The sequence below is a fragment of the Rhopilema esculentum genome, chromosome 21, assembly GCF_057945365.1.
Source record: "Rhopilema esculentum isolate cy_ngs chromosome 21, ASM5794536v1, whole genome shotgun sequence".
NCBI lineage: Eukaryota > Metazoa > Cnidaria > Scyphozoa > Rhizostomeae > Rhizostomatidae > Rhopilema > Rhopilema esculentum.
In genome coordinates this window covers 1302476-1322189 of record NC_142835.1, presented here as the reverse complement: position 1 = coordinate 1322189, position 19714 = coordinate 1302476, and the positions used below count along the sequence as shown (strand labels likewise).

The 19714-nt window shown below is 35.5% G+C and overlaps 2 protein-coding genes across 2 annotated transcripts; both read left to right on the top strand.

Moving 5' to 3' along the window:
* LOC135684595 (mitochondrial intermediate peptidase) lies at window positions 1-8637 on the top strand. Its single transcript, XM_065200228.2, has 4 exons — window positions 1-602; window positions 1750-3142; window positions 4501-4983; window positions 6983-8637. The coding sequence occupies exons 2-4, from the start codon at window positions 1822-1824 to the stop codon at window positions 7249-7251; spliced, it is 2073 nt and encodes a 690-aa protein (XP_065056300.1). The 5' UTR covers window positions 1-602; window positions 1750-1821; the 3' UTR covers window positions 7252-8637.
* Window positions 8638-9926: 1289 nt separating this feature from the next.
* Window positions 9927-18955, top strand: LOC135684604 (N-alpha-acetyltransferase 50). The gene is made up of 6 exons (XM_065200238.2): window positions 9927-10183; window positions 15396-15492; window positions 15930-15972; window positions 16280-16399; window positions 16671-16737; window positions 18587-18955. The coding sequence occupies exons 1-6, from the start codon at window positions 10176-10178 to the stop codon at window positions 18738-18740; spliced, it is 489 nt and encodes a 162-aa protein (XP_065056310.1). The 5' UTR covers window positions 9927-10175; the 3' UTR covers window positions 18741-18955.
* The last annotated feature ends 759 nt before the right edge of the window (window positions 18956-19714 follow it).

Sequence of the window (19714 nt, the reverse complement as noted above, 5' to 3'; positions counted from 1 at the left end):
AACTCACAACACCTTCTTCGAGAAAACAACAAAACCAGGGCGGAGTTAGGGTGCGGCACTTTAGTTTTTCCCTTGCTCGCGCTCGTTGAATTTGTGACTGCTACGCTTTCTAGGCTCTGCATTTGCTTGTTGCAGACACTGATCACTGGTGACTGGCAATTTTTTCCTGAATACCTGGAGTATGCCAGTTCTTTTCAGCGGTCTTGCACGTTTACGGTCATTTCAGCCTCGTTTTCTGTGTCCAAGCCTTTATCAAATATATGTCGTGCAAACAAGTTTTCTATAGTGGCGGAAGTTGTGGTGGGTGGTTTTTGAAGGTTTTGTCTCTCCTCCCAACCCCCAACCCCTCTCTACCTGCAAGACAAATCTCCAACCCTGTTTTCATATCAGTGTAATTTTTAATTCCAACCAATAACCTCTTGTTTCATGCCTAAAAAGTGTTTGAGCCAGACTGAATGATTGACTTTTGCAATATTTATGAGAATGTTACCAGTCCGAGTTTGATTAAGAATCTGTTGTTGTTGCTGCTCCTGTGTACCAGAGTGATGTATGTTGAGTGGAAGTCACTGAGGCATTCGTCGTAGGAAATTGGCATCATAAACGTAAAATTTCATTGATTTACTTGACCTTTCCTCCAGTTTATCGCCTGTTTATCTCTTGCATTCAATGTTTTGGAAAATATTTTTGTTTGTTAACTCCTGCACCGATATGTAAGGTGGGCCTAAATAGTGCATTAGTAACATGCCTTAATAATGATGTACGTACATATCTGACCTGAACCTAGGCTAGTTTGAATTTTTATTTTTGAAAAAATTGGATTCCCTGTAAAAGTGACTGTGAAGGCTTAATTTTTCTTATGTAGAAGGTAATTCTTAAAACTTTTTTCGCTTAAAACTTATTACACGATTATTTCGTCCAGTATGGATTTCATTTCATGACAGTTGCACTCCCGATAATTTTTTGTAAAATCACGAATGTACTATTGCGCACACGAGTGATGAGCATAGATTGGGTGTGGTTTTGGTGTTGAATGGATTTTTAAGTTTTTTAAAGATCACAAAATTACTTTGTCATTCCATTCCAAACTGAATTTTGTTTGCAACAGAGATTGAAAAAAGCATGTCATTCCAAACTGAGTCATGCTCTTGAGGTCAGGGCTGCCAAGACGTTTCTTAGCCCTAGGGCAAAACTGAAAGATGTGCCTTTAAAGTCATCTTCTTGCAAACCTTCAGAAAGATTTACCATTTTTAGGCCCTTTTTGAGGTCCCTGGTCCCGCTCTTGTTGCCTCCTGCTTGAGATCAGCAAAAAAGAATTATCATGTTTTTGGCCTTTAAAAAATTCTTTCCAATTTTTTTTCTTTGCTTGCTGAACCTTTAGGAAATTGAATAATAGAGATGCTAATCCCTGTAAGAGAAAATTAATATAAACTGGATATAATGGCAAATGAAAAAAAATATGGACAAGTTCAATAATCACTGGGAAATTAGGTGCACGCTGAAATATGCGCACTTATTGCAAGTGCACTCAAGATATTGTTGAAAGCAGCCATGAAATCTGTGCCTGAAGTGAAAATGGAAGTCAAAATTTCTACTGCCTTTAACCTCAATGAAGTCCAAAGGTGTATTTTAAACCACCAAAATAAGATATACAGACAATTTTGAACACAAAAAATCCAAGTCTTTAACTCATAAGACATTGTAAAACTTCAAGTTTCATTAATTTCCAACTCATATTGTTTTTATTCTCAGATCTTTATTTGGAGTTCAGAGGCATGGGTACCATGTTTATCTTTTGAACAGTGATTGAGCTGAAGCAAAACAATGGGTACTATGATGCTTTCAAAGGCCAAGAAGCTAGCTCTGGGTCCAAAATGTCTGGTTCAGCAGACACCAAGGACTCTCACAACTTTAGCTGGTGTTTTCAACAAATGCTTTTCAGAGAATTCAAGAAAACTTGATGACAATGGTGTTGGTTTATTTGGGATTAGGGAGCTTAAAAGTCCTGATGGATTTCAAATTCTAAAGGATTCAGTTATGAACAAATGCAGCAATTTGATTCAGGAGGCAATTCAAAACCAAAACTCTCCTCGAATTGTTGCCATTTTTGATGAAATCTCAGATGAGCTGTGCAAAGTAGCAGACCTTGCTGAGTTTGTTCGTTTGACTCATCCTTCAAAAATGTATGCCAAGGCAGCAGAGCAAACTAGTTTGGGACTAGGTGCTTTTGTTGAAAAGCTTAATACCAATACTGAATTGTACAAAGCACTTAATCATGCACTCAAAGATAAAAATGTATCTGGTGCAATGGATGACACAACAAAGCATGTTGGAAATCTTTTTCTGTTTGATTTTGAGCAAAGTGGAATACATTTAGAGAAAAGGAAAAGGGAAGAAGCAGTCAATCTGCATGAAAAGATTCTTTCCTTTGGTGCAGAATTTTCACATAACACAGCTTTGCCAAGTAAATACCCAATGAAGAATTGGCCCCAAGATGTAAGAATTCCATTTAGAATATCCGGTGATAAAATAATTGTTAACAGTCCTTGTTCTGACTCTTCAAACAGTCTTTTAAGAAAAGAAGCATATAAGGCATTTTACATGCATACTGATGACCATTTAGCCGTTCTAGAAAACTTGTTATCATGTAGGAACCAGCTAGCTAACCTTCTTGGCTTTCAAAGTTATGCAGAAAGATCTCTGAAAGGAATGATGGCACAAAGCCCAGACACTGTTATGTCATTTTTGCATGAATCATTAAGTCTCTTAAGAAGCTCTACTCAAACTGAGCTTGACACAATAGCCAAATGGAAGCTGCATGATGTTAGTAGTAGCAACACAGTGAACATGTGGGATGTAAGGTATTACACCAGTCATATTGTCTCCCAAAGCTTCACACTTTCAGCTAGGAAGCTCTCTGAGTATCTGTCTCTTGGTGCTTGCATGGAAGGCCTTGACATGTTGTTCAATGAACTTTATGGAGTGAGGCTCAATAATGTGGATGCAGAACCAGGTGAGGTGTGGGCTGATGAAATTCAGAAGCTGGAGGTCAGGCATGAAGATGAGGGAACACTTGGTTACATTTATTGTGACTTTTTCAGTCGTCCTGGGAAAATTGGCCAAGACTGTCACTTCACAATTAGAGGTATTTCACTTGTCTTATATGCATTTTTCACAAATCTATTGTACTTATTTGTAACTTTTTTGCAGAGAAGTAACTTGCCAAAAAAATCCCACTACAATCTAATTACCAAAATAAAGGGATCTTTCAGTGTTTAAACAGATTCTTCTTTGATATCAATCTCACTTCAATGGTGTGGAGTATCCCTTTAAGAGGCCTAAGCGTGATACTTAACCATGTAATCAAGTATTTCTTATTGTTGTCAAAAAGACCAAATGTGTCTTATTTAGACTAGATTGCAACAATTTCATATTTTTTGTAAAAAAATATGAACAATTTAGGTACAGTGCCACACATAGGCTCATCAGCGTCAAAATCGCTTTAACGTCATTTTTTCCATTTTCTGCTGCTCGTCTGCTTCATATAAGATATGTGGGCTTAATTTCATGGCACTAAACAGCTGTGTCAGCAATGAATTCAATGTTTAGATTAAGATCTTTCAAATCTTTCTTGATGTTGTCTGACTCGAACAATAGCGTTGCGATTAATTTTTGAAAAAGAAAACAGAATTGACACAGACATTTTTTGCTTGAAATGAAAGCCTGGAACAGGGCTAGAACAAAATCTCTTAGCATCTCAAAGGTTGTATTATTAATCTGTTTTTGTTGCATAATTCTAATTTTTCATTAAGTTGTAAATTCTAAAATATCCTCCTTTCTGAGAAAAAAACTGAACAATGACTGGGTTACAATAGAATGATTCTTAAATTTTTTTTTCGTGAATACCACCCTTAAAGTCGGAATGTGTGACTTGCTGAGCCGTACAAATTGAGACATTTTAGAAATACACTGTGATGTCAGATTACATAGCACTGTCACCAAACCGAAAATTTCTTTTCTCGTAAATAAATTTACTTGTCGAATTTCAAGCCCTTGTAGCTCAAATACTGTCACACAACGTCTCAAAACAAATAAGATACACGTAATCAGCAGGTTGATTTTTATAAGATTACCAAATACAAATGGGAAGGCAAGTTTCGGCATGAGAGGCCCTTTCATTGGCTACACCGATCGAACAAACCCAGGAATAGACACCATAGGCGCAGTCTTAACTGGACTGAGCCCCCCTGTCAACCAGCTAGCTAACCAATAAGCAGACCAGCAAACCCAATGTGACTGACCGACCAACCTCTACAACCGACCACCCCAAACTAACAAGCCCAACCAACTTATCAACCAATTAACCAACAGTGTTATTTTCTGTAATGGCGTCAGCAAACAGGCAAACATTGATAATGAAAATTCAGACTTTTGCCGGCTTGCAAGCATTCACAGCTTTTTTATCTACTGGTCTCTCTCACTATAAAAAAAATAATTTTCTAGGTGGGAAAGAACTGAAGGACGGTTCCTATCAGTTGCCAGTGGTTTGCCTTGTGTGCAACTTTCCTTCACCCACGAACTCTCTGCCACCATTGCTCACGATCGGTATGGTCGAGAACCTGTTTCACGAGATGGGCCATGCAATGCATTCCATGTTAGCCCGTACAAAATATCAACATGTGACTGGAACACGATGCTCGACCGACTTCGCGGAGGTGCCGTCTGTTTTGATGGAATCATTTGCGCTTGACCCAAGAGTACTTAAACGGTTTGCCAAGCATTATGAGACAGGCCAGTCATTGTCAGATGACTTCATTCATAAGCTACATCTGTCAAAATCGATGTTTACGTCATTGGAGACAACCACGCAAGCTTTTTACGCTCTTATTGACCAAGTGTACCATGGCAAGCATCCACTGGGTAGTTCAACCACTGAAGTACTGGCACAGCTCCAAAAAGATTATTTCCCTATTCCATATGTCCAAGGTATCTTAGCCATTTTTTAATTTTGCTTTTACCATGAAAGGAATCTTTGCTATTCTTCCGAAGAGTCCTTACAGACTATTTGTACTTTATTTTACGTGGCAAGAAACCTATCAATGTTAAGCGGAATTTGACAGCCCACGCTCAGTGGCGTAGCGTCTATGTATGCTACGCTTGGGGCGCAAGCGTAAAAAGCCTTGGCAAATTCAAAAATTATTGCAACACTTCTACCGGTAATAGATACGTTGTAGTGTTAAAGTCAATGCATAACATTTTCCGCAATAAACTGCTTCTCTTTCTGGTCATGAGCAGCATGCAGCGCAAACATGCCAATTGGCTATTTTTCCATGTAAACAGACCGCTTAAAATTGTGAAATTCGAAAAATCTGAAAAATTGAAGCCCTTCCACATCAAGCTATCTTTTTGTCTGTCTAAAATAAGAGAAACATGCGATGCTCCAGCGCAGCTTCAGTGCAGCTCGAGAAAAGCTTCTGAGAGAAGTTAGAATTTTCCAGACTGGTGCTTGCGGTCGGCCTGAACGCAAACATTCCCAAATATTTGATAATCCACAACATTTTTCTGCCTATAAGCTGCTTTTTGCGAATATTCTTTGCGTGATACCTCATTTCAAATCTAATTATTTTCCTTTCTTTACTTTGTGTAAAGTCTATTTGTCATGATCCGCATTCCGTAATTCAAGTCAAAAGGCTTGCCAGTATAATCAGAATTTACGGGCCAGGGCATGCGGTAGACCTGAGCGCAAGCCTTGCCAAATAGTTGATGATTTGCAGGGAACAACTTTCTGAAACCATGACACATGAAAGCATCTTCAATTCTAGCAACTCTCACAGCTAATTTTTGTCATCTTTGTTAACTATGAGGATAGAAAATGAGCAGAAACTTTTGCTCCTGTTCGCTTAGGCTCTGTAGTGTGTTTCACAATTTCGCAATGTGGAGAGTTCCTCCTTGCAGGAATCCCCAGAGGCATTATAGCATAAAAAAATTTTACATTAGGTGGGCTTTAGGTGCTGCCTTTTCTTGACAAATATGAATATGAATAAGATCTTTTGCGAAACGGTTTTAGCACTAGAAGTTATTCTAAAAAATTTTGCAAAACAATTGACCTTTTTTCAAAAACTTTTCGCATGGGTGACAATTTTTCCTTGGGTCCCTTCACTTTCCAACCTGTGACAGAGCCTCTGATGCAGAGAACAGACACCTTGATTAATTAGAATTAGAGTAAAAATAATTTGCTATTTTCAAAATAAAAATTTATTATCACGATTATCATTAATTACCGCTTGTATTCTTAAGAAGTTGAAATTACGATTACATTCATTCAACATAGCCGTGTATTATATGTTACCGCATGCCTAAGTTCTGCGCTCACGCTACGCCACTGCCTACGCTAACAATACATCAAGCCAACTCAAACTAGCAAAAAAGCCACATTAAAGGTAGATGTTATTGGCCATGTTTCTAAGGATATGTTTCTGCTCTTCAGTTTCTAAAACCTTTTTCTCCTTTCTCACTCATACTACTTGTTCGGAGAGAAGTCTAAATGAAAGATTTATCTTAGCAAGAGGAATTTGCTCGCGAATGCTGCATTCTAAACATTTTTTATTTGTGATTTCGAAAGTCTACTGTGTTTTGTTATAATTATACTTTTGAATGTTGCAGTAAAGTTGGTAAAAGGAGGTTTGTTTTGTTCAAGAATTGTGCAATTGTTTTATATCCTTTAGGTCCATTCTTTTATACACCTATAAGAAAATAGTATGACCAACAAAATTTATATATGTCTTGTTAAATCGCTTCTCTGCCCATTTGCAGCTGCTTGGCTTTAAAATGCAGTTATGAATCACTTTGCGCCATCTTGAGAATCCTTTTTTTATGTCGAAGGAAATCATGTAGACTTTATATTTAATTGTTGTTGCCTCGTGCTACTTTGATCTTTGCTATTATCGCCTTCGACATTACTGAGACGTTTGACCTTTTGGCTTAGGAACAGCCTGGCAACTTCGTTTCAGCCATTTCCACAGCTACGGAGCAAGGTACTACTCCTACCTATGGTCAAAAGCTGTAGCTGCACTTATATGGGGACGATTCTTCAAAGAAGATCCCTTTTCCAGATCTTCAGGTGAGCGATACAGGAGAGTGATGCTCGCCCATGGAGGAGGAATACCATCACAGCAGTTGGTCAATGATATGTTGGGAGAAGACATTTCGCCAAAAGAGCTCGTCAGGTCTTTGAAAGACGAGCTGGAGATTTGAATCGTGTTGCATTTTTGAAACATATGTATTTTGCTATCACTTTACCAAAGACATATTTTAACCTGAACGAGAGACTTTTTAAAAGTCTATAATTAGCCTCATATTTCGTTTAGGTTATAGTTCAAAAAGCATAGGCTAATATTTTAACACTGATAAGGAGAGACATATAAAACGACATATTTGGCAAATTGTTATTTTTTTACAAATCAAGGGCTGACTGAAGGTGATTAACTTGATGTGAAATAATGCTTCTCCATTTAATGTTGCCTTTACCGAAGTTTCTGCCCTATCGTGACTTTTATAAAGCCATAAAGAGCCACGTCACGCGCTTGCTGTTAGACCCGAAAGAGAGCCAGATGAGGACCAATGCAGTTTTAGTAATACTCGCTGTGAATATATATATTTGAGAAGTTAATGCACCCGATTTTATGTTGAGCTATTTCCAGGTGCAACTTTTTAGTCGTGGTTACTTATAAGCAAATATGTTGAAAGGCCAAAATATTTAAAATGAGGCATCCATTGCCTTTGTCAAAAAATATTTGAGAATTTTCAGAAATAAATGATAACCACTCTTGGTGACTATGAAAGTAGACATTCTTTACCCGTTTTTGTTATGTCGGCCTACAAGAGTGAGATAAAATTGCGCGACAATACTCACTCGGCTAGTCTTAAGATTCTGAACATCGATAGAAAAAATCACCTGATATGCGATTCTGAACTCAAGCGCACTAACGAAGTAAGAACGCTTTGATAGGTCCTTTTTGGACTTATGGCAAACGTCAGTCCTGCATCGATAAATGAATGATTTTGTGACAATTTAAATAAAACAACCAGTAGGCAGAAATCCCTGCTTTGAGCGAAATGGAAGTATGCTTGCTTACTGGTTATATCTACCTACCGAGACGCTTGTTCTTGTAGGTACTATTACAGATCTGCGTGTCTTCGCTGGACCTGGTGAGTCGATTGACAGCCGGGTGTCCGTATTCTTTGACATTCATTTCGAAGAAGACCACTGTCGATACGGTCCAATGCAAGTGCCCTTAAGAAATTATATCTGATTCCGAGAATGTAAACCAAGGCCAAAAAGTGGGGTTATTAAGTGATACCCTTTAAACTTTTTGCACTTGCTCTTTCATCCCCACTCAGCCTCTCTCGGCAAAAGAGCCCCACTCAGTTCTTTTGCCGATTATGTATTACTTAAGAATAAAGAAATCCTATTTAGCCATCTGAATAAATTTTAATACTGTTAAAGTTGCCTGAAAATTTGGAGTATATGAGCAATATTCGTGTTTTTGTATTTTCATATTTTGAGTGTATTTGTCGCTTTTGAAGCATAGCTGAATATATAACTATGGTTACATATAAATTAATAGTTCTATTTTCAAATACGCTTATTTCTATTCTCAGTCTGCGACCAACGAGTTCGATTGAATAAGAATTCAAAACTGCCAAAATTTGATGAAAAAGCCCTCAAACAGGATCTTGTGTTATCTACCCTAGAATGTATTAAGAAGCACGCTATAATAAATGCTTATTTCGAATTGCTACTATTGCAGAAATTCTTAAATGCATTAAATGAAACTACTCGTTAGTTTCCGTCTTTAGTTCCATTCTTTTTCAATTTTCGTCAATAAAACGAACAATTTCTGCTTGCTTGCATTTGGTATCTTCCGAAATTAAAGTGAAAATTAAGTGAAATTAATTTTTATTATGGTATTAAGGATTTAAGAATTATTATTCTTTAGCATTATGGGTCCTTAAAGGACAGGGCCCACCAGAGCTAAATAGGAAGCAAAATAACAAGAAACTAGGGGGACACATAGGATAAAAGCGAGGCTCAAATCAATTTTCTATAGTGGGTTTAGTTGCAACATTCGGTGTTCATCACTATATGAAAGGGTAAAACAGCATGCAAATTCAAAATTTGTTGCTCCTCTTCTTCACTCATTATTTTATATTCACATGAAACTCCAAATTGCAAAAGTAATTTACAGCTTTCATTTTCTACGAAATAAACTTACCCCCTCTATTTAAAGCCTTTCAAACCCCTCAGTATTTATTTTTGAAAAAAAAGACAACACCCCCAAATTTAAATACTGGTAATTTTTTGTAGAGTGTTATAATTTTACTGTAAAAACTTAATTGTTGGCATCGGCATAGACAGAAAATTTTTACGGGTTATAGAGGGTGTTGTGATTTTACCTAATAAGGATACAAACAATAGAAATGCAGTAAAAACTGGCTCGAAATGTCAAAGGTGCACGAGTTTCCATTTCCCACTCTGAAATTCAACTCTCGCATTATCCTGGCTTTATTTCATATTCTTATCTGGATCTCCAAAACTGTTCTCATGAAGAACGCCTATGCAGTCATGAGGCCGAGAGGGAGACAGCAAGCAAAACCTTGGGTCTCCCGGCGGAACCGGGAGAGTTGACTGTTCTGATTTCTTTTTGTTTTTCCCAACGGTTACGACATGCTCTGAAAAATTATCCACAATGGTCGATTTAATATAGCACCACGAAATTGAAATCACAACACCACAAATTTATTAGATTCACAAATGCCACCAAACGGCATCATATAAAATCCCCTTTAATTCGTGCCCGCCCTTATTATGGTATACCCCCTGAAACTCAAGTTATGGCGGGAATCTCGCGTGCAACTCGCAATGCATGTACTTCAAATAACGATCACGAAACTGGCCTAGCTATCGTGGGGAACTCAAGTTTGCAGGGATTTCAGAAAACTTCTGTTCTTTGCTGCAGATAGTATATCGGTAGAAAGAACGTTTTTATTGATTTTTCAAGTACAAGGGCTGTATTGGTTGGTTTCCAGGCGATCACAGTGAGAGAAGGGTCTACCGTCGTTAGTGGTTTCTGGCCAGCAAGTGCGTTTCCTCTTGGCCATTTTGAAGAAAGTGCATTATGACCAGGTAAGGATGTGATGCTTAAAATGTGCATCAAGGTTAATAAATACAAGCTGACTTAATGGAAATCAATATTTGTGGGACAGGTACTATACATTTTTACCATTTCCTTTATTTCTTGATGCGTACATGTTATTAGAAATTAGCAGGCATTGTCGCTAATATAAATTGTAAATGATAGTAAAAAATATTTCCTATGAAATAATATGATAGTTTGATCAGCATATTTGTCAGTGACAAGGAGAGTTGTCTGTTGGCAAGCAAATGAGTTAGTGATAAATCAAGGATGATTGAATAAATGACAGGTTTCTCTAGCATTTCAACTCAATCTCAAACCTCCATCTTCAACAATATATAGCAGCTTATTATAGTGGCTAATACTATAATTATTAATTGGAATTTTATAAAAGAACTTATAAAGTGTTGAGGGAAAAACAGAAAAATCTCTTAAAGAGCTATCTAACCAGCTTCTCCATAAATTGTGTACAAATAATATCATTATATTGTTTAATTTAATATGGAAGAATTTAGTAAAAATTTAGCAAAATCAATAGTAATCAGCAAATATCAGAAATATAAAAAATTGAATAGATATATAAAATAATATGAAATTAAGAGGAAATAAATCCATTTATGTATAATTATTTATCTTTGGTATACATTTGATTGAAGAAAATTAAAGTAGTTACACTTTCCTTCAGTTGAAGCAGTACACTCATTTTTTTATAAGAAACAAAGGTCTATGTTGAGTCACTCCAGTTTCTTAATGTTCTGGAAATTTTGATACTCATTGTTTCTTAAAGGAGAACTGACACACAAAAAAAACTTTGGCTTATTCTATGCAAAATTTGTCGCTGACTTCAAATCTGGAAAAAGTTTTCTTCTTAGATTCGCCGTTTTTCTGATACTTGCACTTTTATCCGTCAATACGTCACAGCCAGGACTTGGGAATTTCCCAAAGCGGAAACAAGATTATCGCCAGGAGTTGTTGAAATTCTCTGTTGACGTCACAAGTGACATGTTAACACTGCTGTTGTAAATGCTTTCACCGAAACGGTGAAAGTACAAATGAAGTTTCGTGTTTTTTTTTAAAATAGTCCACGGAGAAAAGACAAAAAATTGTTAGGCATTTCATTTATAAGTATAAAGAAGCTAGAAAATCCTAGCTACCTGTCTGCTAGGAGGCTAATATCCACATAAAATATATTTTTATGCCATGATGTTTTTGAAATAAACCAGCATGCTTTGAAACATTGAAAGAACCTCTAAGCTTATGAAAAAAGGAGTTGACTTTGTTTGAAAACTTATACCGTTTCTTCAAAGTTTTTATTTTTATAATTACAAATAAGATCACAACATGGGGGAGGTGGGGTTGAAGTAATAGCCAAAAGACAAACAAAATCTAATGGAGACGGCGATAAAAGCGGTCCTGCAACCTGCTTTGGGTGCAGGATTATGGATGCAAGAAAAAACCTTGGTTGATGGGAGCTGCGAGTGTGCCTAAAAACAATTTTACTGAACTTGATTATTGCATTTTAACAGGGGTTGAGATACTAGGGAATAACCAAGTCTTGCAAAAAGACCATCCCCCACCCAAATCAAAACTGTTTGCAAAAGAAAGGTAATGCGCCAGTTGATATTCCTATGACAACTAAACAGCATTTTCTTTGACTAAGAGCTAAGAGCCTATTTCGTAACTCCAGATTTTTCGACTGCCAGGTAACTTATCAGTTCCCAGAACCTTTCACACCTGGTGAAAATGGCATATAATCCGCACAAGTGCACCTTTTAACCCGCCTTTCTATAATATGACGATACAGTTTATGCGTTGGAAACATTGAAAAAAATCATAGAATGTTACATTAATAATGAATATCTTGCAGTTCCGTTAAGGGCATCATAGGCATTTAAGCAAACTACCGTTTTAGCCACACTTATTTTTGTGTGTCAGTTCTCCTTTAAGAGTTTCTTAATTATGATGTCATGAACGATGTTATAAAATGTCTGTGACCTTTTTATCACATTAAGATATTCACTTCCGTTCTGATGCTGTATTTAGATGTGGGAAGTATATTTTTATCCCTTGTGTCTTGAATTATAGGCCAACAGGGCAACTATGTTATTGGATTTTACAAAATTTCATTGTTCTCAGTGTTATCATGATTTAATAGTTTCTGAATTTTTTTGCTTCAAGTACTGGAGTTTCTTAATTTTTTCTGACTGTCCAGTACTTATTTCTTATAGCCAGTTTCTTATAAAAAATGAGTGTAGGCTTGTCTTTTATGTAACCCAGTATTTTTATCATCAGTTCCTTGTCGTACGCCTGGAATTTCATTTCCTAGAGCTAGAGTACATTCATGTTTTAACTGGAAGGCCCCTTGAAATGGCCATGACAGAACCATGTTTGACAATAGCTGAACCATAGCCAGACCATGTTTTCAACCATGGTAGTCAAGCATTGAAACCCATGTAAAACCATGTTACACCACAAAGGTTGAAGGAAACCCATTGCCTAACCGCAGTCTGATAACTGAAAAGTTGAAGAAGTCAATCATTATCTTATAGTAATGCTTTATACTGATATAAAATTGAGATTTTTAAACTGTAAGGCCTTTATGCAAAAAAATGTTTTTTTATCTTTATTTCTAAGTTAAAACTGAATCTTAAAAATGGGTGTTAAACCCTCTCCTGGTTCTCACCATAAACTAGCTATAGTAGATCACCATGGCATACCTTAGGGTAAAGGTTTAAGCACGGGCAAAGGCTTAAAATATTCATATTTCTGACAAAAGCTATGCACCATTAATGAGGTGGCACTGGAATTGCTTCAAACCTGGTTGCCAATACTTGTTGTATTTTAGACAATCAGAAATGAAAGATAAACAAATTGATTTTCCTCTTCTTATGTAGATTGAAAAAAACTATTTTGCCAGTAAACATCAATGAATGATGCTCAGTATTTTGCAGAAACACCAAGCCTTCTTCTTTTTATTCTTAACTTTATCTGGACCAACCTAATTTAGCCCCCTTCATATTTCCTGACTGGTTAGCAATAGGAACTTTAGATTTGGACATGGCTATCTCTTTTTCTAAAGTGATGATTCAAAAATTTTCATGTCAATCAAATCAATAATTATATCAGGATGACATCATAAATTTGGCATAATTGAGCATAATTTCACTTTAAACAACAATGTAGGTTTTGCGAAAGCCAAACAAAAAGAACCTATTAAAAACTATGATGTAATTCACAACAAACAATAAAGTTTGTGCATACACAGTAAAAAGTATGCATCTTTATGATGAGAATTGTCAAATATGATCAAATTCTAGCTACAAATATCATTCCTTCTAAAATCCTACTTTGATCAGTCTAAACAAGCATATTATTTAGTAAATAAAACAAAATTTTGCTGACTTTCAAAAATTTCTAAAAATAGTTTTGTAATTATTTCTAACAACAGCAAAACATGTCTCATGATTCATTTTATCCATGGAAGAAGTTTCATGAAATTATTATTTTAGAGAATGAAGCTAAAGAGCATTTCATATTGTCTAAAAAGTACTTTTCAAAAGCAAGTTGCTTTGGCAACTGTCAACTAGATTTAATGTTGAAAATTGCATCATGATATCAGAGGATAATTTTTCAAAAAGTCATTGATGCGTTGATGCGTAACAGTGTCTCTCTGCTTCAATTTTACCTGTGGATAGAAACATGAAAGGGGGATAGTTTAGCACCTCTCCATGGTCCAGATAGGGTTCAGCAAGGGGTCAAAATTCAACTTAGATATATAGTAATGATTGTGGGTGATGAATGGTTCCTATATTAATTCCTTTGTAAGTTCTTTTATGGGCATGCTGTCGTTTTATGATCTAGTTTAACGTGCAGAAGAGATGATGTTGCGTGACCGTTGCGTCTTTATGAATTTACTGACTAACTACGTATGCACATAAAATGAGGAGACGCTGCAAATGTGTTGTTTATTATGTTATGTGGATACGAAGACAACGGAAAGTGTTAATGACAGTGACACAATGGAGGACATGATTACGTTTAGACAATGGTCACTACAGATACACCCAACCACATTAGGAACTCACTAAATAAAGAGTTGAAATTTATAATGAACTGATTTCAATGCCAATTCCATAAGATATTTAGTTATGTGTAATTTTTGAAGTAGTTGAAATTAAAAAAATATCGTTCAAAAAATTAAACATAGGATCAGAAACAAGCTTCTATTTATTCAGGAATTTTATGCCAATGGTCAAAGTGCATGGTATTTTTTACAATTTTGCAGCCAAATAGTTCTGACTCAACCCTCTTTTGCAACCCATGCCCTGGTTTCATGTCCCTTCAACATCATAAAATATCAATCAAAGATTACCATCTAAATGTTTTGTACCATAAAGTTCTTGAGTGATGACTTAACAAAAATCTATTTTTATAATTTTTGAATTTGGATCCAATACCCCAAAAACACCATAAATTACTTGTAAATGTTCAAAATCAGTTAACTTTGTTACCAATTGGCTGAGATATGGCCAATTGAATATAGGCTTGTTCCCCATAAAACCTCTGTAATTTGGTTTCTGTTCATAGTCTCTGTTCATAACTTTATGAACAGAGTCAAAACAACAGTAATCTGTTGTCAAATTTCACATCTTTCATTCGCCATACCTCACTTTATTTTAGAAATATTCAACTGATTTAGAAGTGTTTTGTGTGGTGTTCTTTTAGGTTTTGTGGTCACAATTCAGAAATTCAATAAAATAGAACTTTGACATGCGTTTTCGGCAGATGTCCTGAAAGAATCACTGTTTCTTGTTGCGACAGGATGAAAATTAAAAGAGAAGAAATAATTATTTATGTTATTTATCTTAGCTTTTGCTTCATAGTAATTGCTTCATAGTTTCCATAAATACCAGTTTGCTAAAGAGAGTTTGTAATGCACATGTTAGACTTTTGTTGTGTACTGTGCCTTTAAAATTCCTCAAAGCCTAGTCAGGTCAGTCAATCCTGTAACAGAAGAAAGCAGCTGCCTTTCTATTGTTGGCTTTACTCTGACCCAGATACACTTATCAATTGTCATTGTCACAACACTGCTGATCTGAGTTTTTTGCAATGGTTTATGACAGTTGATTTTCCAGCCACACTTCACATATCACCCAGATGAACCATCTTCTCGTCTTCTAGGATGGTTTTTTTGTCTTCTAGGATGGGACGAATAGACCTTGGTGACATAACTCCACACAATATCAAGCAGTTAAAAAAGCTCAATTCAGTTGTATTTCCAGTGTCATATAATGACAAGGTTTGTTAATAGCATATTTTGTTTTTGTTGATTGACAATTTGTAGATCCATATTAAAAGGTTTTTAAATTACTTATTGGATAATGTTTTTTTATTTGATAATTTAAGAAGGCAATATGATTCTGTTCCTGTTGGGATTATAATTTAAATGTTGTTAAGGAAATTTCTAATTCATACTTCAAAGGCAAAAAACTATTGTAAGCATAAATTTTTTAAATTACATAAGTATTAATTTTAGGTATTGTTGCCTGCCTTTTTGTATGCATTAAGGAGAGTAAGCTATTTCAAAGTGAAAACAAGATTTTAAAAAAAATGTTCATTCCTATTGATCTACAATGTTGAATTTTTTCCCATTTTTACCCAAAGTAATGTTAAATTATGTTTGTTTGCTTTGAGATATTTTTTATATGCAAATGCATCAATCTCTTTTTATTTTAGTTTTACAAAGATGTTCTTGAAGTGGGCGAGTTAGCAAAATTAGGTAGGTAAAATCTTCTTTTAATGTATTACTGCTCATTAAAGGAAAAATTCCAATTTTAAGGCCATTCCCTTACTGAAGATAAGCAATTTCTCTAGGATTTAAGAAAATCAATGAAGCACAAAGTAAGAAAACCTCTTTCTTACGTATTTTCTCCTCTTAAAGGGAACCTACATTTGATATGTGCCTTCGGTAATGCCATCCTTTTTCAAGAAGTCTTTTTAATCTTAAGAGCTTGGTTGTGATTACTAACATGTAGTAATGTTTCTTTGAACTGCTAATAATTATATTATTTTGGCTTCTCATAAAGCTTACTACAATGACATTGTTGTTGGAGCAGTCTGTTGTCGTGTTGACAAGTCTGATAATGCAAGGAGGCTTTATATAATGACCCTTGGTTGTCTTGCTCCGTACAGAAGACTTGGTATTGGTAAGTTTTCCTCTCTATGTTAGAAAGTCAATAATTTGAATAAATCTGGAAATTTACCATTAATTTGTCTTTCAAAGATTTATTATATATTTTTCTTCAGTGACTAGTAAATTAATTGAGTTACTTGTAATGGTATGTAAATTGATGAGAGTGATATTTCCCACCAGTTAATTATTGCTCATTCATTTTCATAATAAAATTTTTATCAATTTTAAGCTAAAGCTATCATCTATTTTTTTACACTGTTTCTTTTTAACTTTTTCTCAATAAGGTACAAAAATGGTTGAGCATGTGCTAAAAATTTGTGAAAAGGACACCAATTTTGACAGCATTTACCTGTAAGTGTGCCAGAGAGTTTTCATGCTACTTTTGGTCAATGAATCTGTACTAAATGTCCCTATTTGATCAAGTTTTCTATCTGGTAATGTCACTCTCCTTTTTTGAATTCAAGTAATAGTTCTATTTTTATCATCACTCCTACTCCATGCTGTGTGTTGTTTTCTGCTCCTGATGATATATTTTTTCTCTGAGCAATATAGCATGGATTTTTTAAGGTTTGGCAATCATTTCATTTTGTTCTAGCCAGATTAAAGCATCTGCGTTAATCTGGCTAGAACAAAACTGCACATGCTTTCGGATAAATAAGCGAGAGTACTATCATCAGCATAATTATAGAGAGTCACCTCTTTTATGAAAAGGAATAAATCATTTATATAAAAAGTAAACAGGATTGGGCCTAGAACAGATTCTTGGGGTACACCAGATATGACCTCTAGAAAAGAACTGTATATATTATTTATCTGAACGCTTTGTTTTCGTCACTTAAGAAACGAATAGGTTAGGACAAGTGCATCTTTCTCGAAACCATGTGCATACCAATACAATATCAAGTCATGTGGAATGCAATCAATGCTTTGGAAAAATCCATCAGGACTGCTCCTACAAGGTAGTCATTATCAAGGCTAGACCTCCAGTCTTCTGTCAGCCATATTAAGACATGCGGGTTGCTATATGCTTGTCTGTAGGCCGCAATAAAAACAAAAAGTGTGTTATCTAAGTGTTGAGTCAGTTGTTGCTCAAGGACTTTTTCATGTAGCTTAGAAAAGGTGTTAAGAATACTAACTGAACGGAAATTCCTTTCCACTGTACGATTTGGCTCCCCCTTATCTACAGGGCAGACCACTGCCTTTTTTGCATCGTTTGGGAATCTAATATTTTGAATGCTGCAGTTTATTGCAATAGTTAATGCGGCTGAGAGTTCATTAGAAGCTAGAGATACGAGCTTCGGCGGTATCTGATCCTCTCCAGTAGATTTCTTTCCATCCAGGGATTTTAATAGTTCCATAACTTCTTGATTGTTAACTTCATGAAACAAAAATGTGTTTGATACTTTGATTTTGAATGATAGCTAGGATGCTATAGTGGTTTTTATACTTAATTCAGGTGCAAAAGTCATAAGCATAACCTGCAGTCCGACTGCTATAGTGGTTTTTATACTTTTGCCCAGCATTAATCGAACAATTTGGCGGTCATCAGATATTCCAGTATCATTAGCGAGGTTAACAGGCTTCTTACTGCTGGATTCTCAACTATGTTTACACAGTAATCATTAAAGATCTCTGTCGGTTTCTGATCATTTTCTATAACAGTGTCGTTTTTCTCATGAGAAATATCGCTACTTATTAGTCCACCTTCATTTGAAAGAAAAGGTTTTACGAGATCCCAAAATTCTTTTTCGGAAAGTGTACCATTTTTTGTTGCCTCCTTAAAGTGGTTTTTCATGGCTTTTTTTCTTAGAAAAACACATTTGTTATGCTGCTTTTTTAAATTTCCTTCTATTTTCTTGGGTATTATTATTATTATTATTATTATTTGATCAAATTCTTTACCATTTTTTGTGTGGCAAAAGTATAGGAAAGGCCCTTATTTGTTAATTCTACAGAAACTCAATGTCAAAAAGTATTTTGAAAATATATGAAATGTTCTTCTTTGTACCTCCCCTGTACGGTATTGTATTTTTGTGAAACGTCTTATCCCACCTCTCTGTAGTGTATATGAGCCTACATACTTTACAAATCCTCCCTTTGTTGATTTTAAACTTTTAAATTTCCTTGACATGAAATTGTTACTCTAGCAAATTTCAAGTATTTAATGTGTTTAAATGAAGTTAACATGATTAATTTATAGGCATGTTCAAGTGAGCAATGATGGTGCCATTGAATTTTATAGAAACTTTGGTTTTGAAATCATTGAGACCAAACAGAATTATTACAAACGTATTGAGCCAGCAGATGCCTATGTGTTGCAAAAAACCCTCAGGGGTTCAAAAGAAAAGAAATGACAACATCATCACCATCCTTACTCCCAGAGCAATATTAAAGTAGTCACTGCTCCAAGAAATTGTGCTGCTAAATTGACTAGGCTGTGATGAACTCTACCAGTGCCTTAATGGCGACTTCCATGTCCACTAGAAGATTTTCTTGGAGAGTTGAGAGAATAAGAAGCTCAATTGATATTTTTAGATATTCCATTAATGATATTTTCTATCTCTTTAAACAGTTTGTCTTTCTATGCACTTCTCTTTGTTGCTGATTTGCTGACAACCAAATTACAAGCTCTGCCTGCCTTAAACGCCTCAGTTAATCTGACCAGCTCATAGTCCAACTGGCTGCTAACCTTAAAAATGAAAAACCTTCTGACATGAAAGTTTCTGAAAAGCAACTTCGATCAAGAAATGTGACAATTTTGCAATTATTTCTTGTTCTTTAAAAATACTTGTAAAACAGTAGAAAAGGAGAAAACTAAAAGACTGGAGAAAAATTGGGTTGGATTGGAGGATATTCAGCACATCACAAAGTTCAGATTTTGCGGTATTTTTGAAAAAATTGAGACGTGGCAAGTGCAGTATTGGTGGGGATCTTAGAAGCTCCGTCATAATGGAGCACGTGTAAGAAGCGAAGTCGTAGTACCATCCATCGAAAGCAACGAGATTTCAAGGGAACTAACTTTACAAAGCATCGAAAATGCTTAAGAGACTGATAAAGTTCTTAGAATTTCAAGACAACATCCTCCACTGGTTCAGATCTTGACTGTCTGTAAAAAGCTTGCACTTTATGTTTTTAAATTTTCTAACAAAAAAAGTTTGATCGTCAAAAAGTTTCTATATCAATGTAGTTGCGGTAGCTTTGCATCAATTTTTTAATCCGAGGACAATTTTAATGTTGCATATAGTATACGATGTTTGCACCAAGGCCTGGACTTTTGGGGAATTTTTAGGAAAAAGATAGGATTTCCATACGTCCAAGAAATTTAAAT